We start from the raw sequence: 15,306 nt of genomic DNA, 5'->3' as shown, positions 1-15,306 counted from the left end.
TATCAGTAAAGGAAATAGGACCGGGGTCCACATGTCACTAGAGGTGTCTCTCCATAAAGAAATAGCATGTTGGGTAAACAAATTACAGCTGGGCAATTGACAGAATATCGATCGATACATGACAAGATGATTACTATGATAATTTGGTAATGGGCATTACAACATAATACATAGACCGTAATCCAACTGCGTCTATGACTAATAATCCATCTTCAGGTTAGCGTCCACAACCCTTCCAGTAAAAAGTTGCAAGCAACAGACTATCGCATTAAGCAATGTGTGTAAAGTAAACGATAAAGTTACCCTTGAATAAAACATTGTTGGGTTATCCCTAGTAGCAACATCCTACAACCTTACAAGTTATAAAGTAACTCTCCCAGATTACTAGAGGAAGAAGATTTCATGCTCCTCAGCATCAGTGCTCCCGCCACGTGCAGCAGTATGAATCGTTCCTTTGACGTGGAAGTATGTGCCTCCGGGGGTTTGCTGGTTGTAGAAAAGAGAAATATAGCCAGGATCGTATGCAGGAACAGTAGTTCGTGGGATGAGGTCGTTGGGACATGGTCCCAATACGTCAACTGTACCATAAATGACCATCCGTAAAAATTAATGAGTAAACTGACTAGTCAACCGGAATAGAAAATTAATGAGTAGATCTCAGTTCCTGATTAACGTATTGAGATCTTTACTTAGCCACGTTTACATAGAGGTAGTTTTTTTGCGGGGTGAAACAGTGATACTATTAAACCAGGAACCTTACAAGACAATCCACAAGAAAAGCAAAAATACAGCACAGCCTGAAGGAGCTCGAAGCCACCGGCATCGAAGAAGACGTGTCATCAGCGCGCCACCGTCGCTACTCCTCTGCAACCTTGGAATGGAAGGAGCCCCCTGACCGACGGTGAGACCTCTACGCAAATTTTGTGTCTATTTTTATCCGCGCGAATATAAAATAGGAAAGACCCTACCGTAGTGACGCGATTCAAACTGACCAATGTATCCGTTAGAGGTACCACTCTCAAACTTGAGTCAGATTTCCATCTAGATGGACACGTCCGGGAGATCCTCTATGTCTGCCTCTGACGACAATTTCTTCAAGTACTACAACCCCTTCGGCTGCCACTGGCGCCATTAATTTATTTTATGTTTAAATTTAGTTGGATCTCATTCAAATTCATTGTAATATATAATAAATTTAAATGAATTTGAGTGCTTTCCAGTTGAATTTAAGCTTTTAAATTTTCTATTGGGGAACGCGACTGAATACAGATGCGCGCCAAATTCTAAAAAATAAATGTTTGGCTTTTAGGGGAAGAAACCCAAAACGCTGTAATTTTACTAGAAGTAATTGTGTATACGACACCAAATTACGAGTGCGGAGACTCGAACCTGGATCGGTGGGGATGCATCAGCCATCCCAACCACCGGGCTATGCCTTGGTTCACGATTCGCCCCAAATTCGACACCACGTCCCGGTGGTATTTTCCCAAATGATCTATCTGACGCTATTTTCGGACACTAACATCCCCAACCCAACAAACTGCAATTGAGAAACATGAAGTGCGAGTACCCTTGCCCTATGCCAGGGCGTTCCACGTGGCGCACTCGTTGGTAGGGAGAAAATGCTAACCCGCACCGTCCTGCTCGCTCGCCTGCTCTCGTGCCTCCGCTTCGCGTCCCGAATAGAGAGCTTTTAGGAGGAGAGGCTCAATCCTAACCCTCTCCTCCTCCTCCAATCCCCTTCTCCTCGAGGATCTCTGGTGGCGCGATTCTCCATGTCCACCTCCTCCCCGACCTCGTCGCCGCCTTCCGCCGCTGACGCCGACGGGGGCAGGGCCCGCTGCATCTCGCCGCCGTCCTCCCGGAGGAAGGGATCCCCCAAACGCAGCGGCAGCGTCGCCCGCAAGATTCGCTCGATACCCCTCTTCCCGCCTCTTTCTGTGTCTTGTGCGATCCGATTGGAACTCTGGGACTCTGGGTGGCTCCTCTGGTTTCGAGCGCCAGTTCCGCACGGGGAGTTTTTTGGGTGCCCTTGGGCAAGCGGTGGTTTCGTTCGATGTACGGCCACAGATCGGCCCCTCCTCCTACGTTCTTCCTCCTCCTCCCATACACTCTTCCTCCTCGCCCTCCTCTGTGATTTTCCCCCTAGCCCGTTCATCCCCTGCAGCCTTCCCTAACCCTAGATCGATGGGATCGCCGCCATCTCATCTCCTCTACCCACATACGGCGGGAGTAGCAGTAAAGACCGCCATGGGTTGCTACTCTGTGGGCGGGCATCCAGTACACCCCGACGGTGCCGCAGATTGGTCCTTCCTCCTACGTGCTTCCTCCTCGCTCCTGGGGTTTCCCTACCGGTGCCGCGACATCGAGGCCCTCAGCACCCTCAGCATTTCAGCAACTTCCTCTTCTACAGAGAGGACAAGCTCAGCCTCCTGCACACCATCGTCAGCAAGGCCCGGGCTACCATGAGCACATCGTGGATATATCACCCAGGTCTTTATACTTCTAAACAATCCAATGCATCTTGCAAAGGAACGGATGGAGGAAATCAATTCACAACGCTTGTCGCAAAAATTCGACCTGAAATCGCCGTGCTTGCGATATAATGAAGAGAATTGCGGCAAACTTGCTAATCTGGTACGTCAGGTTTGAATTCTTCAGGAACTGCAAATTTGCTTGTGGTTATGTATACCTCTCTTATTCTCTTTTTATACTGCAAATGGTAGCTAACCCCTGGAAGATACTTATGAACACTTAAATGCCATATTCGTTACTGAATCAGTGGTATCCATGTCCTTCTTTACAGCTGAGATGATATGTACTATTCGAAAAAAAGCTGAGATCATGTGTATTCCAGAAAAAATGCCCAAATCACAGCATGAGATTCCTTTTTGTTTTACTTAATTCCTATCGTGTAAGATTTACAGCAATGCAATGCACGATTTTTTGCTTCCATCCATATTTATTTAAATTTTCCTTTTCCTGAATTGACAAACTATTTGTTCAAACTTAACTATACTTTTCCTCAAGTGCGATTTTAATGTTCTCAGCATGGGTTTTCACTTCATGTGGGCATTTCCTGATAGAATGAATTTGTACAAAATTATGTTCTTTTGAGCTGTGACAAGGATCCGGGATGTTTTCAGTGATGCTATATAGTTCACAGATGCAATGGCCGTGAGCTTGAGTAAATGACATTGTTCAGTTCATATTTGATTCTAATGGTTGTACTTCCATGTCACAGGCTTGTCCAATGTAAACTCCGAGAATTTCATGTGCTTATTTTGCTACTATGGAGAAGTTCATCCATTCACCGGCGCGCTAGGTTTTTGAACACGTTCAGTTGTACACTTGCAGTATGTATATTAAAGGGGCAGGTAAGAGAGAAACCTTATTTTCTTCGGAGGCCTGACTACCTCCTCTTTGAACGGCAGGTTCATTGCTTTTTTTTCTTTCAGCTCATCTGTTAAAGTTGTAGTGCAGTGTAGGTAAAAGAGGCTTCTGGGTTATATACATTCTCTTCCTTTTAATTGTGCTACACCGCTGCTGCACTCATTATGATGTTCAAATCTTAAATTTTGACTGTTGTGTTTTTATTATCTTAGTATAAGGGGTATGGGTTTTATATGTCTTGTTTCTCTGTTTTTGGGCTTTTCTTTTAAATTGCTGGATTGGGTATTGCTCATGGTCTCTATATTTATTATTCTCATTTTCATATACTAGGGACTTTGTTTCTAAAACTGATTCTGGATAATTGAGAGTTATTTACGGTCTGTTACATGTATTTATTGGGTATAGGATTTGCAAAGCTACTACTCTACGGTAAAAGCATGTGTGGTTTATATTATTCTTAGCTGCAAATGTGCATCACCTTGAGACGTGAACAGTAGCTACATATATGAAGGCTTAGTACTAGCTGCAGCTGTGAGCAGCACTAAAATTCTATCCAATGGCTTACCGTGTGTGTGAGAGAGGAGAGAGGGACTTGTAACAACACTTCTATATTGTGCATTTTCAAATTGGCACTTTTATTTTTACACAAGAAAAAATAGAGTTTTCTCTTTCAACATTTATTTTTGTTATTGTGAGCATATAAATTGAGGTCCCATATTCCATATTTGATGAGTGGCTTCCGGCTGAACATCTATCTACATGGCTACATGTCCTTCCTGCATGTATCTAATCTAATATTATTATGATCTGAAATCCGAAACAGAAGTTTATGAGTTGCATGTTGCAACTAATTTACCTCAACATCATCCTATTTATTTATTATATTCTTCTTTTGGTTTGATGTGTTCTATGTACGTCTACAGCTGGAAAGTCCTTTTGGATCATGGGCACCAGTGCCCTCATTGTATTAATTTTTTTTAAAATTATATTTATATATTTCAAAAAATTATGTAACGAAATCCTAAAAGTAGCTAATGATGTATTCCACTAACGTATAACATCTCAATTACGAATATTTTGTTTTCTAAGCTACACAAAAATGACAAAGTTTAATTTTTTTTTGTAGATTTGAATCACTATACTCAGATCCACATATTTATTATTTTTGTGCAGCTCAAAATACACATTATTGAAAGTTGAAATTTACACGTTTGTGGGGTACAATACTAACTACATCATGATTTATTTTCAGATTTTTTTAAAACTTAGAAATATGGTTTTTAATTACTTTTCTGAAAAGGGATTACTGGTGCTCATGTGCACGAAATCTTTGTCCATCTACAGCCTCCTTTTTTTGTGTTTTATGTGTTATGTGAAGTTGCAGGAACTGAAGCCGTTGTTCTTTCTTCTCAGTACTTTATTTCACATTCTGCTTGGTCACTAGCCCCTCTCAGGGTAAAGAATCTTTCTTAGTTTCCCTTATTTTGGTTATCCTCACAAGATCAGTAGCATTTGATCTAGAATATTTATATTGTTGCAAACTGGAGATTCTTGAGGAAATATTTTTCAAGTGGCACTGTGCAAGGATGCACCATGTTAACCAGTTTCAATTTATATACCCTCTCTCCACTTCAGGCTTGTGCCGAATTATCAAGTTTCATGTTTTTTAACTTCAGGCTTGTGCCTAATTATCATGTATCATGTGATATATATACCTCCATGCTAGATTGAATTAGTAGTGTCTTTCAGTTCTTTGTATATTTAGTAATATGGCTGGAGAAATGAAAGAAAATTCTTTTGCTCAGTGCATGATTATGCTATATCTCTACGCCCATCCATCTCAAGGGTAAAGCAATGCTGGTGAGTTAGTGCTCTTTTGCTTCGTGTTTGCTCATATAATATTTAGATTAACAAATAAGATAGCCCGGATGTCTGGATTGTTTATACTATCTGTTAAGTCATATATGTAGCATTTGTTGTTTGCATGCTATCTGTTAAGTCATATATGTAGCATTTGTTGTTTATTTTTTATTACTTATTTGAACTTTTTTTCTTCTTACCTTGATTAGAAAATATTCTCCACACTTGTTTTCTTACTTTGCCTTTTTGGATACATGCTGCTTAAATCAGACTATGCAATGAGCCAATTGCTACCATCGATACGGTTTTTTTGGTCAATATTATGTTTGATTTTTGTCTTTGACGTACCGTGAGCTAGTGAGCTAGAAACAAGTGCCCTGGCCAGGACTTCATTAATATATATTTGTATTGACTAAGATTCCCCATATCATTGCATTCTTCAATATTTTATTTGCACTTGCTCTCCATACCGGAAAACTAAGTATGTACATATGCAGGTAGCAACTTGGTGTGGCAGATTTTGAAGATCATATATAGAAGACATATGGAGAAATATGGGAGCCAAAATGTACAAATTTAGGAGTAACTGAGGCAAGGCTCATTGAAGAAGAAAGCAGGTGCAGGACGAGTTAGCCATTCAACGGCGATTCTCACGGAGGGAGACGAAACTAAGATTGGGCTTGTGGTTGGGTCATCATTTTCATTTCGACTCAACTTGAGTTCAGGGTCACCGACTGCTATGAAAAATTAATCAGTGTGCTATTAGAGGCAATGCAACAAGGTGAAGTTAATTTCCAGAGAAGATGAATAGTTCATGCATGCTTCCCAGAGGTAGCCGTAAGAGTAGTTAGTCTATGGATGGTGATTGTGTTGGAAATGATGTGATGAGCTCCTAGATATCTGTCGGACAATTTTGTATGATAATTAATAAGTCTGAATTAGAAGAATTTCTAATTTAGCAATATGACAAGCAAAGTGGCCTCGGGCCTTACGTGAGTTTCTATTTCTTGTTTGAAGTACTTTGTCTTTCAAAGCATGTTTGGGCGAGAGTGGAAGGGAGAAGAAACAACAAAACCCACCTTGCGCAGCATTTGAATCGTGATTTGACCGCACAGGACCTGCGAGGAGGCGCCCCATGGGGCGCCCCAACTACTAGTAAATAAGAACGACCGACAAAAATATACTAGAGCTAATCACTTGCTGTGTTGTGATCCCAGGTTTAGATTGATCTCAATAAATGACGTGACTCTGCAATGGTCAGCAGTTGGCAGAATGCTGCCGTGCATTGGTCCAAGAACACGTTGCACCTCATTAAATGAGCACCAAAAAGAAATACAGCTTGGCTGAAGGTATACTTAGACGAATACCACAAGAAGCTATTGGTGTACTACCAGTATATGAACAATTGGATGGACCGACTGAAGAGAACGGACGGTGCACAGAGCTTGCACATGGCAGGATCACTGGTGCCTGAGTGCCAAAACAACTTTTCGCACAAACAAATGTTATATACTCCGTCTTAGGATACAAATGTATTTTCATGTTATATATGTTGCTATTTTATGTAAATATTTAGTAAAATTTTGAAATATTTGCTTCTAAAAATGAAAATGGTAATCTTGTTTGTGGATGGAGGGGTACACGTACGAACGCATGAACCACCGAGTATTTCAGTATTTATACACCCCAAGTAATGTTTCGCATTTAGTATTTCCACCAACTCTGCACACCACGCCGGCCACGCACTCCTCACAGAAAACGTGGTCGACCATTAGCTTCCCACTCCCACGCTACCTGCTATACATAACTTCCAGATCACAGTCGCTGATCGCCACGAATGACCTTCTCGGTAGCCAGACGCCGCGAAAACCCAATTAGCTCCTCCTTCCTGTAGCTATCATCTGGCCAGCCGATCGACATCGGCATGTCTTCGGCTCCGCTGCTCGGCGCCGCCAAGCCCGACGGGGGCGAGGCGAGGGCGCACTCGTCGGCGGCGTGGATACGCCGCGTGATCGACACAGAGGAGGCGTGGGCGCAGCTGCAGTTCGCGGTGCCGATGGTCCTGACCAACATGTTGTACTACACCATCCCGCTGGTGTCCGTGATGTTCTCCGGCCACCTCGGCGACGTCCAACTCGCCGGCGCCACGCTCGGCAATACCTGGGCCACCGTCAGCGGCTACGCCTTCGTCGTACGTACTACTCGTGCTTGTACATACTCTTTGCCAGATTTGTGGTTGTTTGGAGAATAGAGATTAAAGACCAGCTATAGAAAACGAGTTTGGATAGTAGGATTTTTAGAAAAACCGGTTTTACTTTCTTTTCCCTTAAGATAGGTGTACGCAAAATCATACTATTTGGGTAGCCTCTTTTGACGAAGGGAGATAAAGCCCTTATGCATATAACTACACCGGAATACACAATGGAAACAAGATTCTACTGGTGTCCGGCGAGGGCACGTCCGGCTAGACGGCGGCACAGATCTCGTCATCCTCCTCCCTTGCACAAGGCGTATATTCTTTTTTTTTGCAATTTTCGTTAAATTATAAGGCATGGGTTTAGTTGCTATATGATTCTTTCCGATATACCCCTTCATGCTTTACTCGTGCATGCACCCTAACTGGCCAATACTCCAGTGCATGCAGATGTTACTGGTGCATATATGAGAACTAAGCTCTAGCTTAGTGGCAAGGCAAGCGAGTGCGCAGCCAGTCTATCCGGGTTCGATTCCCCATGCGCGATAATTTCGCAGCAGAGGCGAATAAACCGGAAAAGTCTCATCCTACATAACAACATATAGCTAAGGGAGGGATCATTCCCCCGTTGGTCAACCTCAACTCGCAGATTTTAAGGAAAAAAACGCTGTGCGTGACTTCAACGGCACGGGATGAATTAATGCCAGCGAGTAACGAAGGGGCGTGGCACACTGGCCCACGCAGTTTGTTTACGGAATTTGCTGCAGCCCGGAGTAGGAGGGAGTTGCAGATTTTATGAGGGGCACGTTTGGAAAGAAATCTCGTGCTGCATCTTGCTCCTTAATTAATCGCCGAGGCAATCTATTTACACCTTGTTTATAGGAACAGATGGAGTTGTACTATATACACTTGCTAGTTTAGCAGCTCTAAAGGTGGGTCGAAAGTAGCATAAAACGTTTGCTTGCGCAGAAATTTTTGAAGAATGACAAAAAATGTTTGCACTGTCCATAGGGTTTGCGCATGTTCCTGTGTCGTAAATTTGACAATAATAATACAACATATATAATATAAAATATTATATTGTTAGAAAGCTACGATGTTCTAGTTTCTAATGATATAATTTTATGTTGGTCAAATTGATAATTTAGAAATACGTGCAAGCTCTATAAAGTGGGATGGAGGGTACTTATTATTTGGGAGAAAAAACGGTTCCACTAGAACCATTAACTAGTACTCTCTATGTTCTTGAAATACTTTGCATTCTAGTCCTAAAATTTGTTCTGAAATACTCTACATTCTAGCTTTTAGTTAACAAGAATACGGAAAACCCGAAGTGTTCCTCTTTTATCTATTGGATGTCACGATTTCCAATGTAGGTTGGATTGGATGTTTGCCAATTTAAGTACTACTAATAAATGCACTACTAATTTATCTGATTTTTTCAGAACGTAGATTAAAAGAGAAGGGGGGAGTTGAAACAATTATAATGAAACAACGAGAAAATTTTGGGCACATCTTAGCCTACATCCACAAACCACAAAACACGCTAGTGCTACGATCCAGCCGGCCAGTTGGATCGTGTCCATAGAGAAAGTATCTCCAGGTTTGGGGGTGGGTTCATTCTATCTTCTCCTCTCTCACCTCACTGCAGTAGCTGAGTGGTTCCTCCATGGCGCCGGGCCAAACTAAGGCAGCTCCCGTTGGCGATGCCGGTCGGAGTTGGCTAAGGGGAGGCTTCGGATTAGTTTGTATAGGTAGGAATAGAGTTCTTGGCGTTCTGTTGGTAGTTCGGAGTAGGACTTTGGGTTCTTCTGGTCAGATCCTAGGCAGCTCGAGGTGTGGCTCCATTGTTTTTTTGCTCCAGCGGCCGAGTAGCTCGAGGTGTGGTTCCACTATTTTTGTACTCCGGCGGTGGGGGAGTGGGCGGTGGTGCCTTCTAAAGTTCTACTTCGAGGATCTCCGCAAATAAGGCATGTTGTTGCTGCCACTCGGTCTGGGGTGTTGGATTGCTGCTTCTTCTCCTAGCCGACCGTGGAGGCAAGGGGGATGAGAAGGGAAGCATGGTGACAGCGGGATTTGGAGGTGTGTGGCGAGGCTTTAACCTCTTGGTGCTCTGGCGCGGCCCTGGATGGGCGCCCGTGGAGGTCGTTCTTCTGCTTCCAAGGTGGAAGTGGGTGGATGGTTCTCGGGTGGCAAATCTCCTCAATAAGCATCGACTCCGTCGTCCCCTACCTATTGTTGGTGTCGTCTCTCTACTCTCGGCCGACCGTGGTGGCTTGGGAGAGTGGGAGGCAGCTTCGAATCTTCAGGTGCTTGGTGATGGATGTGGGAAGATGAAGCACATGGTTCTGCTTGTGCTTCTGAAGATTGATTCTGCGGTGGAGCTTCTCAACATAGGCCAAGATTTGGCAATGCTATTCATGTCCAAGGGAGGCCCTCCGCACTTGGCTGCAAGTGTTGCTTGTGCTCCTTCTTCCTTTAATTTACTGGAAGATCTTTGATCTCGATGTGGGAATAATTACCGCCATCACCACAAGTGGTTTCGTCCCCGGTGGTGCTGGTGGTGCCAGTGCCTCGAGGTTCTCGGTATCGAGCGGTGAAGATGAAGTCCTTGATTGCTTTTTTGGCGAATTCTCTGAGGGCTTGTTTGCAATGTATGAGGGCAAGTTTATAATTTTCTTTCTATGTCGGGTTCCTCTTGTATCTGTAACATCACCACTGAAGAAATAGATGCTTCGAAGCCTTTTGGGCCTTTCCCGTTCAAAACAAAAGAACGTATCTCCACTAATATAAAATAAAGCGAGAGAGGCATATCCAAAACATCTTGTCAACACTCCCTCGTAATTCTCGCTCGAATATAGGATCTATAGTTCTTCTCCACAGAATTGCTACAGAGAGATGGGAAATTGGGTGGTATTCTTCAGTTACAAGCAACAGCCTCAGCCGTTTTCCAACCACCAACCATTGCAGATGGGACGACATTTAACTGTAATCCTCACCTAGGTACCGTCGGTTCGGCCTTCACGTGCGCTTGTCGGGGTAAGCCTAACTATCAGGATATCCATCCTAGTGATTTGTTGAGTTGAGTTCGAAGAGATAGAATAGAGGAAGAGAAGGTTGTCTTCCTTTAGCTAAAGGATCATCCCTTAAAAAATAAGATAAACCAATTTCTCCATTCTATGTATGCCTTTCCTTAGCAACATACTTTCCAACTAAATTTAATCAATTCTCATTAATTAGAAGGGCTGACAAGAAGAAATAATGCATTCTATAGCTATTGTCTTCTCACATGTGAAGTGCTAAGAGAAGGTACCTTCCCTACCATTGTACATGCCCTAATCTAGTTACTTATCGCCAAAAAGAAGGATAACATATCATTTTCAGATCCCAACAAGTACGGGTTAACCTATATCAAATGCAGTTTGAGTACGTATATGCACGGTCAGCGACCATAAATTACCACAGTTTCCGTTAATAGTTAAAAGAAAATAGGAGTATATATCTACAGGCTACAGCTAAGTCAGACCTAATTTTTTCAATAAGAAAATCTATGAATGTCACTGAAAAACCTTGACAGATTAATATTTAGTAATATTGAAACCCTCATACAGTGTAGAAGAAACATGCATTGCACGTTTTAGGTTGCCTGGCCGCTGGATTCATGTATTGAATTGACGCATTTTCTATATTGAACCACATTTCAGACTGGCATGAGTGGCGCCCTGGAGACGCTTTGCGGGCAGGCCTACGGTGCCCGGCTGTACCGCATGCTGGGCCTGTACCTCCAGTCGTCGCTCATCATCTCCGCGGTGGTGTCCGTGCTCATCTCCGTCATGTGGGTGCTCACGGAGCCTCTGCTCCTGTTCCTTCATCAGGAACCCGAGGTATCCCGTGCGGCTGCGGAGTTCATCCGGTACCAGATCCCCGGCCTGTTCGCCTACTCCTTCCTGCAGTGCATGCTGCGGTACCTGCAGACGCAGTCCGTCGTGCTGCCACTCGTCGTCTGCTCTGGGGTGCCGTTCGCGTTCCACCTCGTGCTGAACCACCTTCTGGTGAACGTGCTCGGCTTGGGCCTCGCCGGCTCGTCCGCCTCCATCTCCGTCTCCTTCTGGTTCTCCTGCCTGATGCTGCTCGGCTACGTGATGTGGTCCAAGAAGTTCGATGAAACGTGGAATGGCTTCTCCGTTGACGCCTTCAGCTACATGCTGCCGACGATCAGGCTCGCAGCGCCCTCCGCCGTCATGGTCTGGTATGGGTAGTACATTCTTACACCTACACTACACACACATTTCGATTCCCCAGTTCAATTGGTTTGGATATTGTTCAACCTGACATTCGTTACTACTGACTGCAGCTTGGAGTACTGTGCGTTGGAGCTCTTGGTGCTGCTTGCTGGCCTGCTGCCGAATTCCACTGTGAGCACGTCCTTGATCGCCATTTGGTAAGTTATGTCTCTTGCCGTACGACTGATGGAGCTTCTGAGAAATTGTTCAACAATCATCTACTCCATGACATGAATCGACTCCATCCATGTTAAATTTCCAAATTAATGCAGCGTGAGCACGGAGGCCATTGCCTACATGATCACTTACGGCTTCAGTGCCGCGGTGAGGTACTGCCCCAATTTCAGACCCAGGCCGATCCGAAGTTCTTGCTTCCATCATTCCGTGGACCTTCTACAATTGTGGCCGTTTATGTTGTTGTTGCTTGCACCTTTTTTGCAGCACGAGGGTGTCGAATGAAATCGGTGCCGGGAACATAGACAGGGCCAAGAACGCGGTGGCGGTGACGTTGAAGCTGTCAGTGTTCCTCGCCCTCTCCTTCCTCCTAGTGCTGGGCTTTGGCCACGGCCTATGGGCGAGCCTCTTCAGCGGGAGCGCGGTGATTGCGGCAGAGTTCGCGGCCATCACCCCTTTCATGATGATCTCCATCGTGCTCGACTCAGCCCAGGGCGTCTTGTCAGGTGAGAAGGAATCTCTATCCTATCCTACACGGATGATTTCAATGGCACAGACACAAAATCAGAGACTAGAATGCACTGCTAGTGCTAAACAATCGAGCAAGCTGATAAATGAATTGGCGTGTGGCAGGGGTGGCGAGGGGCTGCGGATGGCAGCACCTGGCGGCGATGACGAACCTGGTGGCGTTCTACATCATCGGCATGCCGCTGGCCATCCTCTTTGCCTTCAAGCTCAACTTCAACACCAAGGTACGTAATGAATGAAGGAAACTCCCTCTCTGATCTGGAAAAATAGCTAGCAGACGTACAAATCTTGTCGATTTTTGCAGGGTTTATGGTCGGGTCTACTCTGCGGGCTGACGTGCCAGACATGCACGCTGGTGGTGATCACCATCTGCACCAAATGGTCCAAGATCGTGGAAGCGATGCAACGAGACAAGGTCAACTACGTCGCGTGATTTCTCTCCAAAGCAAGAACTATGTCGCTTGATCAATGGGCATAGACGCACGTGTTAGTTTATTGATTGATGTAATTTAGGATCAGACAGTGGTCGGCGGTAGCTTCGTCCGTGTGGCTTGCACCTGAACGTTCGGCTTCAGCGGTTTGTGATTTTTTTTTTTTTTGTATTTTCCTAGACGTTTTGGTGAAGGCGGCCTCTACGGATCAGTCGGCTGTAGCTGGTACAAAAACATTCGTCATTGGTATAATTTTTTTTGCCAAATGTAACATATTTTTCTGTGTGTGCAACATTTTAAAAATATTACATCGTTTTGCAACATTTCTCTGCACTTTATCTAAATTTTTTGCATACATTATCTAACATTAAAAGAACGCCCATATAACATTGGTAAAATCTCTCTGTATCAAATACACAAACCTGAACGAAAAAAGCTTTCGTAACAGCCCGACCCCTCCCCAACCCTAACCGCCGCCGCCGCCGCCGGTAGCACCACCGGGGCAAAGACCCTCGGGGCGTGGCGGCGGCGGGGGCCTCTCCTCGCCGATGTGGGGGACGGCGGACGGGCTCTCCCCTCCTCAACGCACACGGCGGCGGCCGGCGCGGATGGTGATGGGCGGCGGCGGCTCTTGCGCTGCGGTCTTCCCCCTCCCCTCCCGTAGGCTTCCACCCGCGGCACACCGGTAGGGGCTGGTGGTGGGCAGAGGCCAGGCCCTCGATCTGTGCCATGCCCTCCCCCCGCCTCTCGTCGGTGCGTGGAGGCGATCTCAGGCTTCTTCCGCGTCACGAGGGCGCCCGGGGCAGCAGCCTTGGGTTCGACAGAGGAGGTGACTCTCTTCTACGCTGGAGAGGGTCGGCCTGCGGTTGGTGGTGGTGGATCTTTTGATCTATCACCGCGATCCGGCGGCGAGATGGAGGGGCATGAGTAAATGACAAAAAACTATCACAATTGTGCCGGTCGTGACACAGAACTACCAAATGGGTAGCGTTTGTCACATGACTACCAGTTTTGGGGCATTTCGTGACGAAGAGCACTAATTTTCTAATTTACGCGTCTTATTTCAGTTTCTAACAGTTGGGACCCACTGTCAGGTCCTACGTGGCAAAAGCAAATAACTTTTTTCCACCAATTTTACACAAAACCCCCTATCTTCTTTTCCCAAAAAGCAATCAAGGCCAATGGACTTCTTCCTCGCCGTGCTGGGAGGCTGCCTGGGACGGCCAGCGCTTGCCAGCAAATGCGTACGAGAATCTCCGACGGCCAGCGCTCGCCGGAAAGCGCACACGAGCTCTCTGTGCTCCAGCAGTGGCGGCAGCGAGGGCAAGCGGCGGCGGCGACGATGAGCAGCGGGCGGCGCCTCTGTCCCCGCGTGCGGCAGCCTCCCAGCAAGACGATTGCCTGCACAGGCCATCTCTAGCTCCTCTTCGGCCCCCTCTGTAGGATAACGTTGCATAGAAAACAAAAAATTTCCTACCGCGAACACGCAATCCAAGCCAAGATGCAATCTAGAAGACGGTAGCAACGAGGGGTTTATCGAGTCTCACCCTTGAGGAGATTCCAAAGCCTACAAGAGGAGGCTCTTGTTGTTGCGGTAGACGTTCACTTGCCGCTTGCAAAAGCGCGTAGAAGATCTTGATCACGATCGGTTCCGGCGCCACGAATGGGCAGCACCTCCGTACTCGGTCACACGTTCGGTTGTTGATGAAGACGACGTCCACCTCCCGTTCCAGCGGGCAGCGGAAGTAGTAGCTCCTCTTGAATCCGACAGCACGACGGCGTGGTGTCGGTGGCGGTGGAGAACTCCGGCGGAGCTTCGCTAAAGCTACGCGGGAGATATGGAGGAGAGGGGGGCGGCTAGGGTTTGGGAGGGGGTGTCCGGCCACTTCAAGGGGGGGCGGCCAACTTGTGGTCTTGGGGTGGCCGGCCCCCTCCCTTGGCCCCTCATTATATAGGTGGAACCCCAAGTGTTGGTCTCCAAGTCTTCGAATAAGACCCGAACCAAAAACCTTCCATATGGTGGGGAAACCTACCCAAGCTAGGACTCCCACTAGAGGTGGGAGTTCCACCTCCCATATGGGGGGGTGGCCGGCCCCCTAAGGGGGAGTCCACTTGGGACTCCACCCCCACTAGGGTTGGCCGGCCATGGAGGTGGAGTCCCATGTGGACTCCACCTTCCTTGGTGGTTTCTTCCGGACTTTTCTAGAACCTTCTAGAACCTTCCATAGAACCTTCCGCATCATTTTAATTCACATAAAATGACATCCTATATATGAATCTTATTCTCCGGACCATTCCGGAACTCCTCGTGATGTCCGGGATCTCATCCGGGACTCCGAACAAATATTCGAACTCCATTCCATATTCAAGTACTACCATTTCAACATCCAACTTTAAGTGTGTCACCCTACGGTTCGTGAACTATGCGGACATGGTTGAGTAC

General features: G+C 46.1%; 1 protein-coding gene and 2 long non-coding RNA genes across 3 annotated transcripts; all 3 read left to right on the top strand.

The window, feature by feature from the left end:
• The first annotated feature begins 1,727 nt into the window (after nucleotides 1–1,727).
• On the top strand, nucleotides 1,728–4,364 carry LOC127313794 (uncharacterized). Its single transcript, XR_007859208.1, has 2 exons — nucleotides 1,728–3,377; nucleotides 3,459–4,364. It is a non-coding gene; the product is annotated as an uncharacterized lncRNA (long non-coding RNA).
• A 445-nt stretch (nucleotides 4,365–4,809) lies between these two features.
• On the top strand, nucleotides 4,810–6,253 carry LOC127313793 (uncharacterized). The gene is made up of 2 exons (XR_007859207.2): nucleotides 4,810–4,848; nucleotides 5,751–6,253. It is a non-coding gene; the product is annotated as an uncharacterized lncRNA (long non-coding RNA).
• Nucleotides 6,254–6,979: 726 nt separating this feature from the next.
• On the top strand, nucleotides 6,980–13,186 carry LOC127313792 (protein DETOXIFICATION 19). Its single transcript, XM_051344261.2, has 7 exons — nucleotides 6,980–7,444; nucleotides 11,152–11,696; nucleotides 11,802–11,888; nucleotides 12,003–12,059; nucleotides 12,172–12,410; nucleotides 12,538–12,656; nucleotides 12,737–13,186. Exons 1-7 carry the CDS (start codon nucleotides 7,178–7,180, stop codon nucleotides 12,863–12,865), a joined length of 1,443 nt encoding a protein of 480 aa, XP_051200221.1. The 5' UTR covers nucleotides 6,980–7,177; the 3' UTR covers nucleotides 12,866–13,186.
• The last annotated feature ends 2,120 nt before the right edge of the window (nucleotides 13,187–15,306 follow it).

This window comes from Lolium perenne, chromosome 7 (assembly GCF_019359855.2).
Source record: "Lolium perenne isolate Kyuss_39 chromosome 7, Kyuss_2.0, whole genome shotgun sequence".
In the NCBI taxonomy this organism is placed as follows: Eukaryota; Viridiplantae; Streptophyta; class Magnoliopsida; order Poales; family Poaceae; genus Lolium; species Lolium perenne.
Note: the sequence above shows the minus strand (reverse complement) of the source record. Positions and strands in the feature narration are given on the sequence as shown.